The sequence below is a fragment of the Odocoileus virginianus genome, chromosome 8 (genome assembly GCF_023699985.2).
Source record: "Odocoileus virginianus isolate 20LAN1187 ecotype Illinois chromosome 8, Ovbor_1.2, whole genome shotgun sequence".
NCBI classification, from domain to species: Eukaryota; Metazoa; Chordata; class Mammalia; order Artiodactyla; family Cervidae; genus Odocoileus; species Odocoileus virginianus.
This window is the reverse complement of record NC_069681.1, coordinates 67,068,967-67,083,091: the sequence shown is the minus strand read 5'-3', so window position 1 is coordinate 67,083,091 and position 14,125 is coordinate 67,068,967. Positions and strand designations below refer to the sequence as shown.

Below are 14,125 nucleotides of genomic sequence, written 5' to 3'. Positions count from 1 at the left end.
TGTGGTATGGGGAGTTTCTTTCCAAACATCTGGTTTGGAAGAAGGCATTTCTATTCCAATCTTTTTGGGAAGGAAAATATCAAAGAATAGTTATTTTGGTTTTTCTTGCATTTTACTCTGCAAGGCAGAAGGGAACAACATCTGATTGGTAAAAATGGAAGGGGCTATGCAAAGACTTTTTTTTTTCTGTTTTTTTCAAGAGTAACCTATTTCCAGGATTCATTCATTCTCTGTGTCCTAGGGCCAGGTCTGCTCCATGAAGGAACGAAGACTGGCACCCCAGAGTACTGGATAAATCTGGAGTATTCAGAGAAGAGGAGTTAGGTTCTCCATACATCCACTGGCCCAAAGAAATATCTTTACCTCTATTTCACTACCTCCTGAACCTTATTTTAAAACTCTTCAAAAGATGTAGAGGAAGAGTCAGACCTATGTATTTGCTCTAAAACTCTGATCCAGCTGCTCTGTGGTGAGTATAAACACATGGCACATGTGTGAGTGTGTCTTATTATCCTTGGCAGTTTCTGGTTTTTGCTAATCTGAAAGAAATATAGATGAAGCTTTGGCCCTTGTTTCAAGGTCTTAATCCCTGAATAGTCCTCTGCCAGAAATGAAATATTTGGGAGTTTGTTTCATGAAATCTTATTAAAGATACTAAGAGACAAGATGATCACCTCACTAACTAACCAGTGTTACCTGCCCAGTTTCTGACTTGAGATTTCACTTTGATGAAACTTGTATGAAACTTGATTAGAAAATGAACTAACTTTTCTTATAATTTCATAAGAAAATGATTTAATGGATCATTAGGAGAATTTAACTCTAACTTGGACCATATTTTCAGAACATAAATATTAAACCCCTAACTAATTTTATAATTAAAATTTAGTTTCATCAACATATATTTATCTAACAATTAGAGTAGAAATCATCATTTTGGATTTTGAACAAGAATTAACACACTACAGTCAGGAATTCAGAACATTTATTGCAAGAGCTGAATAATTGTAAATAACGTAGAACTGGCAAAGCAGTAACAAGGATAATTGTTTAGATATTTATTCTGTCAAAGTCATCAAACACCCCTCACAAACCGACAAATATGTACTGCAATAAGCAATGCACCCCTACCCATTATTTTCCATTATACTGTGGAAAAAATGTGAATTGCTATTTACAAAGTAATTTTATTTTTGGTAAGAACAAATTATCTATCAGATTAGCAAACCATTTTTTTATTTTTATTTTATTTTATTTTTTTTAACTTTTAAGCTGATGTTGAACCGTGGCATTAAGATAACTTTCACTTCTTTCAGTAAAAACATTTTGTTGCATGCTATTTATTTGTTTAAATCATCTGTCATGCCTTAACAAAAACCTCCTAAGAATGTTCGAATTTGGATTTGTTTGCACGTGCAACTGAGATCTTATTAACATTAGTTGTCACTCTGTTGGTTTGACCTAAGTGACAAGATGCTGGTACCTGCCAGGCATTGACCAACTATGATAACAAACAGTTAAACAGCAATAATTAGAGATTTATCCCTTAATTTCCCCCAACTAGCCTACCTGGAGAATGTTCTGTTACATCATGAAGGCACAACACATTAAATATTTTGTGGCTATGGTCTAACACTTGTGTTACAACAACATTATTATATATGAGGACCAACACAAACTGTCATTTCAACAAAGTTGTAGACACACATTTGCCCAATTGAAACTATTTTGAATATTAATTTTTCTTTAATATATGCTAATTTAATATATTAATTCTGCATGAGAGACAAGCACAGGATATTACTTCACTTTCTGAAAGATAACACTTTCCCATTAGTATCTCACTTAATGCTACTAAATAAGTGATTTTGCTTTCGCCTACTTTGAAAATAAGGATGTCAAGAAAATAGGTTCTGAATTTTCAAGCTTTTGCAGAAGTCCGTTTATATATGAAGTTTTCATTTTTATCTTTATTTTTTAGAATTCCAGCAACATAAGCTATCATAAAAGAAGGAAGATTCCAGAACCTTTTCTTTAAACACAAGTATTTGAGATCTTTTGAACAATGTGTGTCAAGACAGACTACTAACGCAGAAACACCTCACTAAAAGAAACAACAAAAATAACAACAAAGAGGCAAACAAAAAAAGGAAAGAAGCAACCATAAAACACAGAATTATGCTACAACATTTTTAGGTGAACGATATAAGTACATAAAAGTTGTTAATAATAACTTGCTTCTATTTACAAATACTTTAACACTGATTGACTTACAAGTGTCCACTAATGTTGTTAACAGCACAATAGGTTTAATGCTTATCTTTTTAAGTTTTGTTTGAAGTATAATGTCAAGTATAGCAGTCTCAGCACAGATCAGTGACGAAAAGAGCACAATTTTCTAACTGGATATGTCTGTCAGTCACTCTAATCCATGGAACTTCCTTACTCTCCAAATGCATATTCTATTATTCATAGCAGCAGTCCAGGGTCAAAATAAAATGCAATTTAAAAAAAGATATTTGCACAATGGAGATACTTCTGGAAAGTTTAATCAATCCTAGTAAATAAGATCATATGGCTAGTAGAACTATCTTCTCTCTTATGTGATAAAACATTGTATCCTCCATGGTGCCAACACAAAATTATGGGTATCCCTGCTCTAAGGGGCATAGTTGTAGAGATCTATTGAATACATAAAGCTCTGACACACACGGTATTAGCATGTCTATTTAGATTAAAGTCCTTAGGTCCCATATGGCCTTTTTCTTTAGAGTTGGTGCTCCTTAGGACTCTCAATAGCACCTCCTGCTTGCTTATAAGACTTCAGATTTGCCAAAGGAATGTCTGCCATGTGGCTGCCATTGTTGAAATGGCCTTCAGTGGAGACATACTGCTTACGGTCATTGAACTGGTTCCTGTTGCTCTCTTCTTTCCAGGCTCTGGTCAGGGTGTGCCCATTCACAAGCTTGTCCTTCTTGATCCATTCTTTTTGGGGTGCAAAGGTTGAGAGAGGAGATTTAGGGTGTTGATATGGACCCAAGCCAGGAGGCATCCAGCAATTATCAGAGTGACCCAAAACCAAGCACTCTTGAGTGCACATCTCTGTAGCTTCAGCTAATCCTCGGGGGCCCAGAGGCCCATCTGCAGAGGACAAGAGACAAAAATAATAAGGAAAGAGAGTGGGGAGAGTTTTCATTTTAAATTATATTCTTAGAGAAAAACTGCACTGGTGATTTCTTTTTCTCATGAAAATCGTATTAAGCAATTCATAGATATGATTCCCCATCCTTCTTTTTTCCACTTTTTAATTTTTGCAATATTGTGCTGATTTCTGCCATACAGCAATGCAAATTAGCCATAATTATACACAGAGCCCCTTTCTCCCCTTCTTGCCCTCTCCCATCCCATCCCTCCAGGCCATCACAGAGTGCAGACTATAATTCCTGGGCTGCACAGTAGCTTCTCACCAGCTATCCATCTCACATCTGATAGTGTATATATGTTGATACTACTTTCTCCATCTGTCCCACTCTCTCCCTCCACCACTGTGTCCACAAGTTCATTCTCTAGATTTGCCTCTCCATTCCTTCCCTGAAAATAGATTCATCAATACCTTTTTCTAGATCCTTCCCTGAAAATAGGTTCATCAATACCTTTTTCTAGATTCCATATATATGCATTAATACACTTTATTTGTTTTTCTCTGACTTACTTCACTCTGTGTAACAGGCTATAGGTTCATCTACCTCATTAAAACTGAAATTCATTCTTTTTTTATGGCTGAGTAATATCCTATCCTTTTAAGAATTACATAGAAGGAATAAAATTCCTTGTTTTGGAGGTAAGAATTACTCTTTCCCTTAAGCCATCTTATATCTAGAGATATAGACAGATAAAAAAATAAGTAGATATATAGATATGGGTAAACAAATATACCCATGATGTATCATTTCAGATCAACTTTTTCTATGACATATGTATTATTACTGATTTATGTCCTAATTCTCAACAAAAACTCACATTCATTCATGAGAAATTATGAAATTTACAAAATTTTATGTACAATGCCATAAGATGTTAATTAAAAACTCCAAGAATACAAAAAGTGTTATTTGAAATATAATATTAAATATAAATACTGTGAATGGTTACACAAAATGATCTTCCATGTAAACATATCTTAATATGAAATTTATTAAAATAACTTTGCAACATTCTTTTTTAATTTAAGTAATAATTTTAAAGAATATTTTAACTAAAGTATGCTACTAAAGACACACCTGGTTGACTTCAAGCATTGTGAAATCCAAGTAAATAAAGATCCCATGTGGTTCCTTCCAAGCTTAACCTATTTTCTTGATTTATAAATGTATTAAATAACCCAAATTTCACTACCATGAAATTCTAGATAGGTTGCAAATTGGAACACATAGAGTGTAATATTCAAAGAGAAAAAAATCATCAGAGATATTTCTCTCGCTCTTTTTTTTAATACCAGAAGGCGCTCTAAAACATTTTAACCATGATTTTGAAAGTAAACTATTCTCTGATTATACAAAGAGAAAATCAGTTCTGTACTGAAAAACAGTAGGTGTCAAATGATTAAGGGTCAAATGGTCAAGGGTTAAGTTGGGCTTTTTGTTGTCCTGTTTTCTTTCCCTTGATTAAACAGTCAAGTGATAAGTGATAGCTTGAAAATTAGGAACTGATTTTACAAATGAGGTTAAGCATCAGATAGGCAATGATGCTTAAGGAATGAAACATTTTCAAAAGCTGAGAGTCATCAGAATAGAAATGTAGAAGAAAACATGTGTGCAAGTTTGCCTACCCAACAACTAAAAGAGCCAACAATTGGAATGCAGGTCTCTGCTAAAATCCAAGTTAGCATTACTAATATCTTTAAATGCCCAATAATTGTGGAGTATTTATATTAAATCTATTTGTCTTAATAATATTCTAGTTATTTCTTGCATGCTAAAAAAAAAAGGAAAAACTTGCTGAGATAGGTAACTGTTGGTGGCAAATACCTGACCTTCATACACAGACAGCATCAGAATGGACACTGGATGTGAAAAGGAGGGGGAAAAAAGGTGCTTAAAATGTACCCTTACTGAAATTTTAGTCTGTTTTGAAGTGCGAAGTCTGCTGTTTAGAATAACAGTAAACTTCCTTCCCATGTGATTCATAGTCCCATCCCCTCAAAAGCAATTAGTTTTATTTTTTAAAACATATGTTCATTACTTAAAACTATTTCTCTCACAAACTTTCAATGATCACTTACTCACTAGGATATTTAATTTAACCTTCTCTGTGAACCTTTCTCTGTCCTCTGAATTTTGCCCACACTTTAAAATTTCAAACTAATTTCTCCTTTATAGGTTCGCTTTGGTGTGTTCAGTGACTCTGTATCCACAAAGCTGACATGTTTTGATTTTGTTCAAACTAATCGGTGCCCCTTCCATCAGAATCACAGACCTAGAAAGTGCTTTAGCCTGGCTTGTTTTCATTTAATTACTGAGTCTATCAAGGGACAGTTTGCTTCCCATGTACCACAGCAAGCTTCCCTAACTTTGCTAATTCATATATGGTATGCACTGGGAAGATTTCCAAAGATCAGTTCAGTTCAGTTCAGTTCAGTCACTCAGTCATGTCCAACTCTTTGCGACCCCATGAATCGCAGCACACCAGGCCGCCCGTGTCCAACTCCAGGAGTTTACTCAAACTCATGCCCATCGAGTCGGTGATGCCATCCAGCCATCTCATCCTCTGTCGTCCCCTTCTCCTCCTGCCCCCAGTCCCTCCCAGCATCAGGGTCTTTTCCAATGAGTCAACTATTCACATGAGGTGGCCAAAGTACTGGAGTTTCAGCTTCAGCATCAGCCCCAGGACTGATCTCCTTTAGGATGGACTGGTTGGATCTCCTTGCAGTCCAAGGGACTCTCAAGAGTCTTCAACACCATAGTTCAAAAGCATCAATTATTTGACGCTCAGCTTTCTTCACAGTCCAACTCTCACATCCATACATAACTACTGGAAAAACCATAACCTTGACTAGATGGACCTTTGTTGGCAAAGTAATGTCTCTGCTTTTTAATATGCTATCTAGGTTAGTCATAACTTTCCTTCCAAGGAGTAAGTGTCTTTTAATTTCATGGCTGCAGTCACCATCTGCAGTGATTTTGCTTAGTCATAACTTTCCTTCCAAGGAGTAAGCATCTTTTAATTTCATGGCTGCAATCACCATCTGCAGTGATTTTGGAGCCCAAAAAAAATAAAGTCTGACACTGCTTCCACTGTTTCCCCATCTATTTCCCATGAAGTGATGAGACCGGATGCCATGATCTTAGTTTTCTGAATGTTGAGCTTTAAGTCAACTTTTTCACTCTCCTCTTTCACTTTCATCAAGAGGCTTTTTAGTTCCTCTTCACTTTCTGCCATAAGGGTGGTGTCATCTGCATATCTGAGGTTATTGCTATTTCTCCAGGCAATCTTGATTCCAGCTTGTGCTTCTTCCAGCCCAGCATTTCTCATGATGTACTCTGCATAGAAGTTAAATAAGCAGGGTGACAATATACAGCCTTGATGTACTCCTTTCCCTATTTGGAACCAATCTGTTATTCCATGTCCAGTTCTAACTGTTGCTTCCTGACCTGCACATAGGTTTCTCAAGAGGCAGGTCAGGTGGTCTGGTAGTCCCATCTCTTTCAGAATTTCCCACAGTTTATTGTGAGCCACACAAACACTTTGGCATAGTCAATAAAGCAGAAATAGATGTTTTTTTTTTCTGGAATTCTCTTGCTTTTTCGATGATCCAGTGGATGTTGGCAATTTGATCTCTGGTTCTTCTTCCTTTTCTAAAACCAGCTTGAACATCTGGAAGTTCACAGTTCATATTTTACTGAAGCCTGGCTTGGAAAATTTTGAACATTACTTTTCTAGCATGTAAGATGAGTGCAATTGTGCAGTAGTTTGAGCATTCTTTGGGATTGCTTTTCTTTAGGATTGCCTTTCTAATGCATAACAAACTCCCTAATTGAACCCACTCAACTTTTACATTATGGTATTTTTGTCTTTTGTCTCTAGGGTCTGTATAATCATGAGTATACATTTTTATTTTTGTTTTCTCTCAACTAGATTTAAAATCCATTGATGAAAAAAAGTAATGATCTGTTTTCTTATTCCTCCTGGTGCTAAACAATAGCAATGATTTATGTACAATGTTAATTGTTAATTAAATTTTTATGAGGTTGAAAATGTTCTGAGAAATTATTAAAGATATCCTCCACTTAAAAGGCAGAACTTAAGTAATCAGAATATGCTGATTTCACAAATATCATACCAAAAGCTTCCTCAACAACAAATCTCTTTGCCTTAGCAATACTTGTGACAGTTAATAAGTGGATTATTTAACTTCTCTGTTAAATATGTTCACTCCTTTTTAGACCAGTAGAGATAATCAACATATAATATATCTTTAGGCCTATCAATCAATTCTTAACTTTTATTATTCCAGAATCACTAGTACATTTTTCTTTTCTTGTTAATAGCTCCAAAGTGGGGGGAGAGGGGATTATTAGCTACCTTAGAAATATCAATAGCATCAGAATTTTATAGAGTACATAAAAAGAGAGAGTATGCACGATTATGTTTTACTTTTCTAATATACATTACTATCTTATTAAATTAAGGGTATTACCCAAGAAGTGAGAACACTGTGTGTGTGTATTGTGTGGACCTGAAACCTTCAGCACTGAGTGACACATTTTAACAAAACAGTGTGCATTATTTTTCAGAACTGATAACATTTATTTATTCCATAAATATTTACTGAGCATGTACTATATGCTGACACTGTGACAGGCACTGGGAAAATAGCAGTTAACAAAGCAGATGTCAACACTGTCCGCATGGAACTATGCATCTCCCCTGGGAAACAAATAATTGCCTTAAAAGCAGCAAACCAAGAGATGAAAAAAGAGCGTCATTGGGAAGGAGGTAGAATTTAAGGAGGCTTGTGTCTTCACAAGGCAACAGGGGTACTTTGTCCCAAGCTATATAATTTCTACATTTTTCTGAAAGTTCTCACAGATAACTGATAATTTTAAGACATTTACAGTTAACATTTGTGTGTACTGTATAAAATCTTTAACTTACAAAAATATTGTTCCATTAAATAGTGTTAGTTGCTCTTGAAAAATGTATATGTGATTCATTCTTTTAAATAAATTTGAAAGGTTCTGATAAAGTCTGTAAATAAATTTACAGAAGTTCTGTAGATTCTTAGGTCAGTCTTTTAGGTATCTAATTGCTTTACAAAATTTAAAGATTCATCAAAAAATGGGACACAACACAATGATTGCAATTGCCTGACAGCCAGGTTTTGTTACCTATAGCCCTAAAAAAGGCCACCAGGCAGGTCCCCACGGAAGGTTGTACCAAGAACAGCTATAAAAATAAGCTAGAATTGTAGTGGACAGTTTATGTATTGCCAACCAGGGTGGGAGGAGCTAGGTTCTGAGTGCCCTCTGTGGATTGACTGATTTGAATAATTTTTCAGATTCTAGGGCACAGAGGCCGTCTCAGGTTATCTGCCAACCTGACCTTTCCAGCAGTTAGGGTATATGCTTCATGACCTACAAGCGTGAGAGCTCTAGAAGGGAAGTGGTGGGCTATGAATTTACTCAAAAAGGGAAAGTGACCAGCCAGGATCACAGAACTGGGTCCAACCACCATCTATCTATATAGAGATCTATCTATCTATCTATATACGCTCATTACAACAATTTGCTCATATAATTGAGCTCCATTGTTGGAAAATTTACTTTGCTTATTTTCTGGCAAGTTTCTATTTTAGGACCTGACATTAAACAAGGAAAATTTTACTCTTTTTATTTTGACCTATGTATAATTTCCAGTGATTGCCCTGAAACACACACACACAATATGGGTTTTATTTTGAGAAATAGCAATGTGTCCAAATTTTCTTCCATTAAGTCTGTGTCATGAATTGGTAGAAAAAATAAAAACATTTTTATTATGAATTATTAAAGAGAACACAGTCATTCTACTGATTTCCTAAATATCCTGGTCCTTTAAAAGTTTATAATCTGAATCATCTTAAACATTAAATCATTTCCAGTTAATTTTTCTCATTTTTAGAAACACTTACTGAATTTTTTTACATTTTTAAAAAGGAGAAAGACATTCTTCATAAAGCATTAATATTTAATGTTGTTATTTTCAAAATGTAATTGAAAATAATTCATGATTCTCCATCAAATATATAGCATTTAAAATATCAGGGTTTCTTTGCTAATACTGTAAAACCTATATGCACTGAAATATTATCCTTTATCATTGACATATAATTATTTTTAATGTCATCACTATAAGAGGTTGTCTGAATTGATGAATAATTGTATTTATTTTTTGTAATTCCCTCAACAAGTGTTTATTGAATATCTAACATGTATTACAAGTATCAGAAATGTGCTGGATTCTTAATACATTTTGAAATTGTGTGTGTGCATGCGTGCATGTGCATGCATGCGTACACTATGCTTCCCTACTTCTCCAAATTTTTCATAAATTTTGATGTCCTATTTCTGTCATGTTATACAATATCTACTTCGAATCCAGATCGGGAGTTAAAACTGCTTATAAATACTTTCTATAATTTCAGCCTTATACTAATTACTTCCGTTTTATTTTTAAAAAGTATTTTAAAAACCCTATCATGATTTTTTTAACACTGAAATATTTATTGATTTGGGAAAAAAAATCTAAATTACTTTTCTCCTCTCACAATCTGCAATCTATGAGTTTGGTTATCTTTCTTGGTTTTTGGATATCTAAAGACACAAATGTTGATAAAACTGTCCAAGCCATCTGTCACTGCACTTAAATGCTGAAAGTGAAAACGAAAGCACATGAAAAGCTACTTGAAAGTCGTCTCAGTTAATGTTTATATCAGGTCTCAATGTATTTCCCTCTCCATCTTCACCCAATTCACCTTCTTGCTCAAAACCAAAAAAAAAAAAAACCAAAAAACCCAACAACCTTTTCTATGATTTAGGCATCAACAGCTGTCATAGAGCTGCTTGAATTGCTGACTTTTAATGTGCAGGTTCAAAATGTGAAACTATCCAATTTAATGGATCTCCAGCTATACTTCAATGGCAGCATACTTGAATGAGCTTTGATCTCATTTTGTTATACCCAGAAGCAGAACTGTTACTTCATTGATTAACTCACTGCTGTAATTAACAAGTGCCTTCTAGCCTGGTGTCCACCTGCTTTTCGACCTGATGATTTGAAACCCTTTATTTCCAAAGATCGAAACTGATAAACTGACGTGTAAAAAAGTCATGAGAACTTTCATATTTCTCATTAGATTTCAAACTATATGACAGTTTGGACTTTTACATGAATAAATTTTCCTTAGAATTTTTCCTATTGGGTAAAATAAGACTAAACAGACTGTCAAAATTGAGTTGTAAAATATATGTCATTTTTATATCATTTTGGTTCAAATTTATCACATCTCACTCAATTTTTGTCTCATTCAAATTTTATTACAGAAAAATACCTCTTTCATGCAAAACATATCTGATTGTCATGTTATAATGGTCTTTTTTGTGGTTAGAACATATACCATCATTTTTATGCAAGACAACTGTTAAGTTCCAGTTTTACTGTATTTTCCTCAGAAAAAGTACCTTAAAAGGTAGCATGAATGTAGTATGCAAAGAGTTGTGCATCACTAAACATCTTAAAGTGGAAGATGCATCCACTGACTTGAACTTGCTAAAGCAGTTTACCTGATCTCTAGGCCCAGTGATAAAATTCCTTGTTTTAACAAAATTTCTGGTTTTCAGTAGGTTTTTATCCTATTACTTTGTTTTGTACTTGCTATTGATTTACTGAGAAAAATCTTAATTATACTTGCTCCTTTCTTTACTCAACTTCCTTATAAAAAGTTTCAGGGAAACAAAAATTCTCACCTATACTTGTAGGTAATTTTAGTATCTCTAAGAGGCCAATATAGAAAACTTAGTATTTTTACTATATCATTTTCACCCTCAGTTTATTTCTGTTGCTGCTGCTGCTGCTAAGTCGCTTCAGTCGTGTCTGATTCTGTGAGACCCCAAAGACGGCAGCCCACCAGACTCCCCCGTCCCTGGGATTCTCCAGGCAAGAACACTGGAGTGGGTTGCCATTTCCTTCTCCAGTGCATGAAAGTGAAAAGTGACAGTGAAGTCGCTCAGTCGTGTCTGACTCCTAGCGACCCCATGGACTGCAGCCTACCAGGCTCCTCCATCCATGGGGTTTTCCTGGCAAGAGTACTGGAGTGGGTTGCCATTGCCTTCTCTGCAGTTTATTTCTAATTCTTTTAAATTTTTGTGAGATAAAATGCAGCACTGATAACAGTTTCTTATGGATTACCCTGAGTAGAAAGCTAAGTCACTTGACGGGGCCTCCTATTACCTCCACACACTATTGATGAGTTTCAGATATGAATCAAATTGATTAATTTACTTCCAATCTAAAAATGGTCAAAGTTAATTTTGAATATGAGAGTTGACATGAAAACTGAGGAACCTGTTCAGCATTGCTCACATTCCCTTTTGTTATATGATCTCTATTTTAGAACACATCATCCTATATCCAATTGATAATTTAAAATCAATGTTACATGGGAAAAGATATGAGCTATTACTCTGCCCAGAGAAACAATCAATGGGTACAAATTTCAATCCCATCTAAACTCAGATTTGCATATAAAACAGTATAGAATATTTATGTGGACAGTCTAAATCCAAAAATAAATCTGGCAAACCTGACTATGCCTATGGGGAAGATATTTTTCATTCATTCACTGGATAATTTTTGTTTGATCACGTTAGGTTCAAGAGATTCTTGCATAGAATATCTAAATTCAGAACTAGTTCATAAATCTCAGGTCAGGTGATCATCATAACTCAGGCCAGCAGAAATAGATTTGAGCCCCAGTAAAACAATGAATGGATAGGGAAGACACGCGTGCTATAGTCCATGGGGTCGCAAAGAGTTAGACAAGAGTGAGTGACTTAACTGAACTGAAATCAATGAAGTAGTATAAACTTTGTGAAATTAATTTTAGATTCACTATTTCCTAGTTACTCATCTAAAAATTGAGAGTCAAGGATTAAATTTTGATGCATGACATCTACCAGCCTTTTATGCCTTTATTAAATATTGCTGTGGTTTGTCATAGATAATCACATTTTCAGTGTTATTTTCATTTTATTAATGAAGAGGCCAAGATAGAGCAAAGAAATTATAAATCAACTGTTTCTGTAGTGTATTACTTACATCATATTAAGTCCTGGAATGTGAAAGTATGATTGGAACAAGTATTTATACTTATTAACCTAAGTAAAAGCTATAATCTAACTTTTAATTTATAGTTCAAATTTAAACTCAAAATTGTGACAGCATCTACAGTCACCTTGAGAAACAAATACAGAAATCTCATACCAGCAGGATCTGACAAAACCTTTGGTTAACAAGTAAACAAGGATTAAATGTTTTACACATTCTGTTCCTCATACAGATTTTTTTTCCCTTGGTCACAGATGAAAAGTCAACATTTGCGGATGGAGTCTGTCCAAATGCAATAACACATGGCCAGCCTGAGCAGCAGATTCTCTGCCAGAGAGGATATTGCTATTTGGACAGACTTTATAGCTCACAAAGAATGGAGAGTGCCTCCTTATAAATCTTTAGCTTTCTACAGCATGGCTTGAATATCATGTCCCCTTTTTTTTTTTTTTCTCATCCGCTAAACCTAGTGGCTGGAAAGAAAATATCTTAGATAATTTTATTGATTCACCATTCACATTAGATGTTGCAACCAATGAAATGACAACGGTCTAAGGTTACTGATTATTTAAATTAACTCAAATTTTTACTCTATTGCATGGTATGCAATAGCTTATTTACATTATTGCAAACTGTATCTTCTTTCTCCTATAGTTCACTATTTTTTTCTCATATTTTATGTCTTTCATTTTACCAAGTTATTCATATATTGATATTTCCTGAATTACTGTTCACTTCCTACAATCTGTATAACTTCTCAAAAAACCACAGTAAATCTTATTTGATATGCAACACATTTTTAGGAGCAAATCTCAGGTATGAAGAAATGAAATAATTCATTACAGATGAATTTCAGGCTGAGATTAAAGTTTAAAAAGAAGCAATTTATATAATCTTACCACCTCTTAAAAAACTCTCAGGTACTTGTCTGAATCCAGACCAGCAGTACATAATATTGTGAAGTAATTTATCTTCACACACCTCCCACCCTCTCATATTTCAGGTGTATTTAGTTAGAATAGAAAAACAGGTGAAGCTTGTTTTCATTTCCCCAGTTCTCTGATAATTTTCACCTGGGACCCTTAAATACAGCCCTGTTCCCTCCTGAGTCTCTGGGTAGACATTCTACTTCTCCTGGTCTCCAAAGGGTGTAGAGACTTGTCCTTGGTTATTTTAAGCAATGGGAAATTTGTGAAAAACATTTTGGTAAATTGTTAAACATTTAAAGGCTTCACAAATTTTAAATTTTAAAAACTGTCTGAAAGATTTTCTTTTTTAAAAAATAAAATAAGCTATCCCATGTGATCTGTAGGGATGTGTGTGTGTGTGTGTGTGTGTGTGTGTGTGTGTGTTTACACATAGACTTTATCACAACTTTGAATTAATAGACTGTAGATCAGTACTTCTCAAATGTTAATGTGCATATGAACCACCTGGAGAAAATGTTGAAATGCAGAATCAGATTCAGTAAATCTGGGGTCCTGAGTTCCTTCATTTCTAAGGATCTCTCAAATGCTGTTGCTTCATTTCAAGGCCCTCTCTTGGAGATGTAAGCATATTGAGTACTTACCTATCTCCTTGGGATACTTTTCCAGTGTTCTACATGATTTAAAGTTCTCAAATATGTGCTTGAATCAGAGTTAGCTGGAGGGCTTATCATATAAATTGCATGACCACAACCAGTAATTTTCATTTTATAAATTTAAGGCAGAGCTTTGAACTTTCTGTTCTAACAAATTCTCTGGAGCTGTTATACTTTTCC

At 34.6% G+C, this 14,125-nt stretch overlaps 1 protein-coding gene across 12 annotated transcripts in view; it reads right to left on the bottom strand.

Annotated features, from left to right (window-relative positions):
• Positions 1 to 968: 968 nt before the first annotated feature.
• Positions 969 to 14,125, bottom strand: part of PCDH9 (protocadherin 9) — a 1,090,977-nt gene continuing 1,077,820 nt past the window's right edge. For 10 of the 12 annotated variants that reach the window (XM_070471594.1, XM_070471599.1, XM_070471595.1 and 7 more), the window contains one exon: positions 969 to 3,141. In XM_070471594.1, coding sequence (XP_070327695.1) covers positions 2,768 to 3,141 — 374 coding nt within the window. In that variant the 3' untranslated portion in view covers positions 969 to 2,767. The remainder of the gene's footprint in view (positions 3,142 to 14,125) is intronic. The other 2 variants (XM_070471604.1, XM_070471606.1) reach the window with 1 other exon arrangement.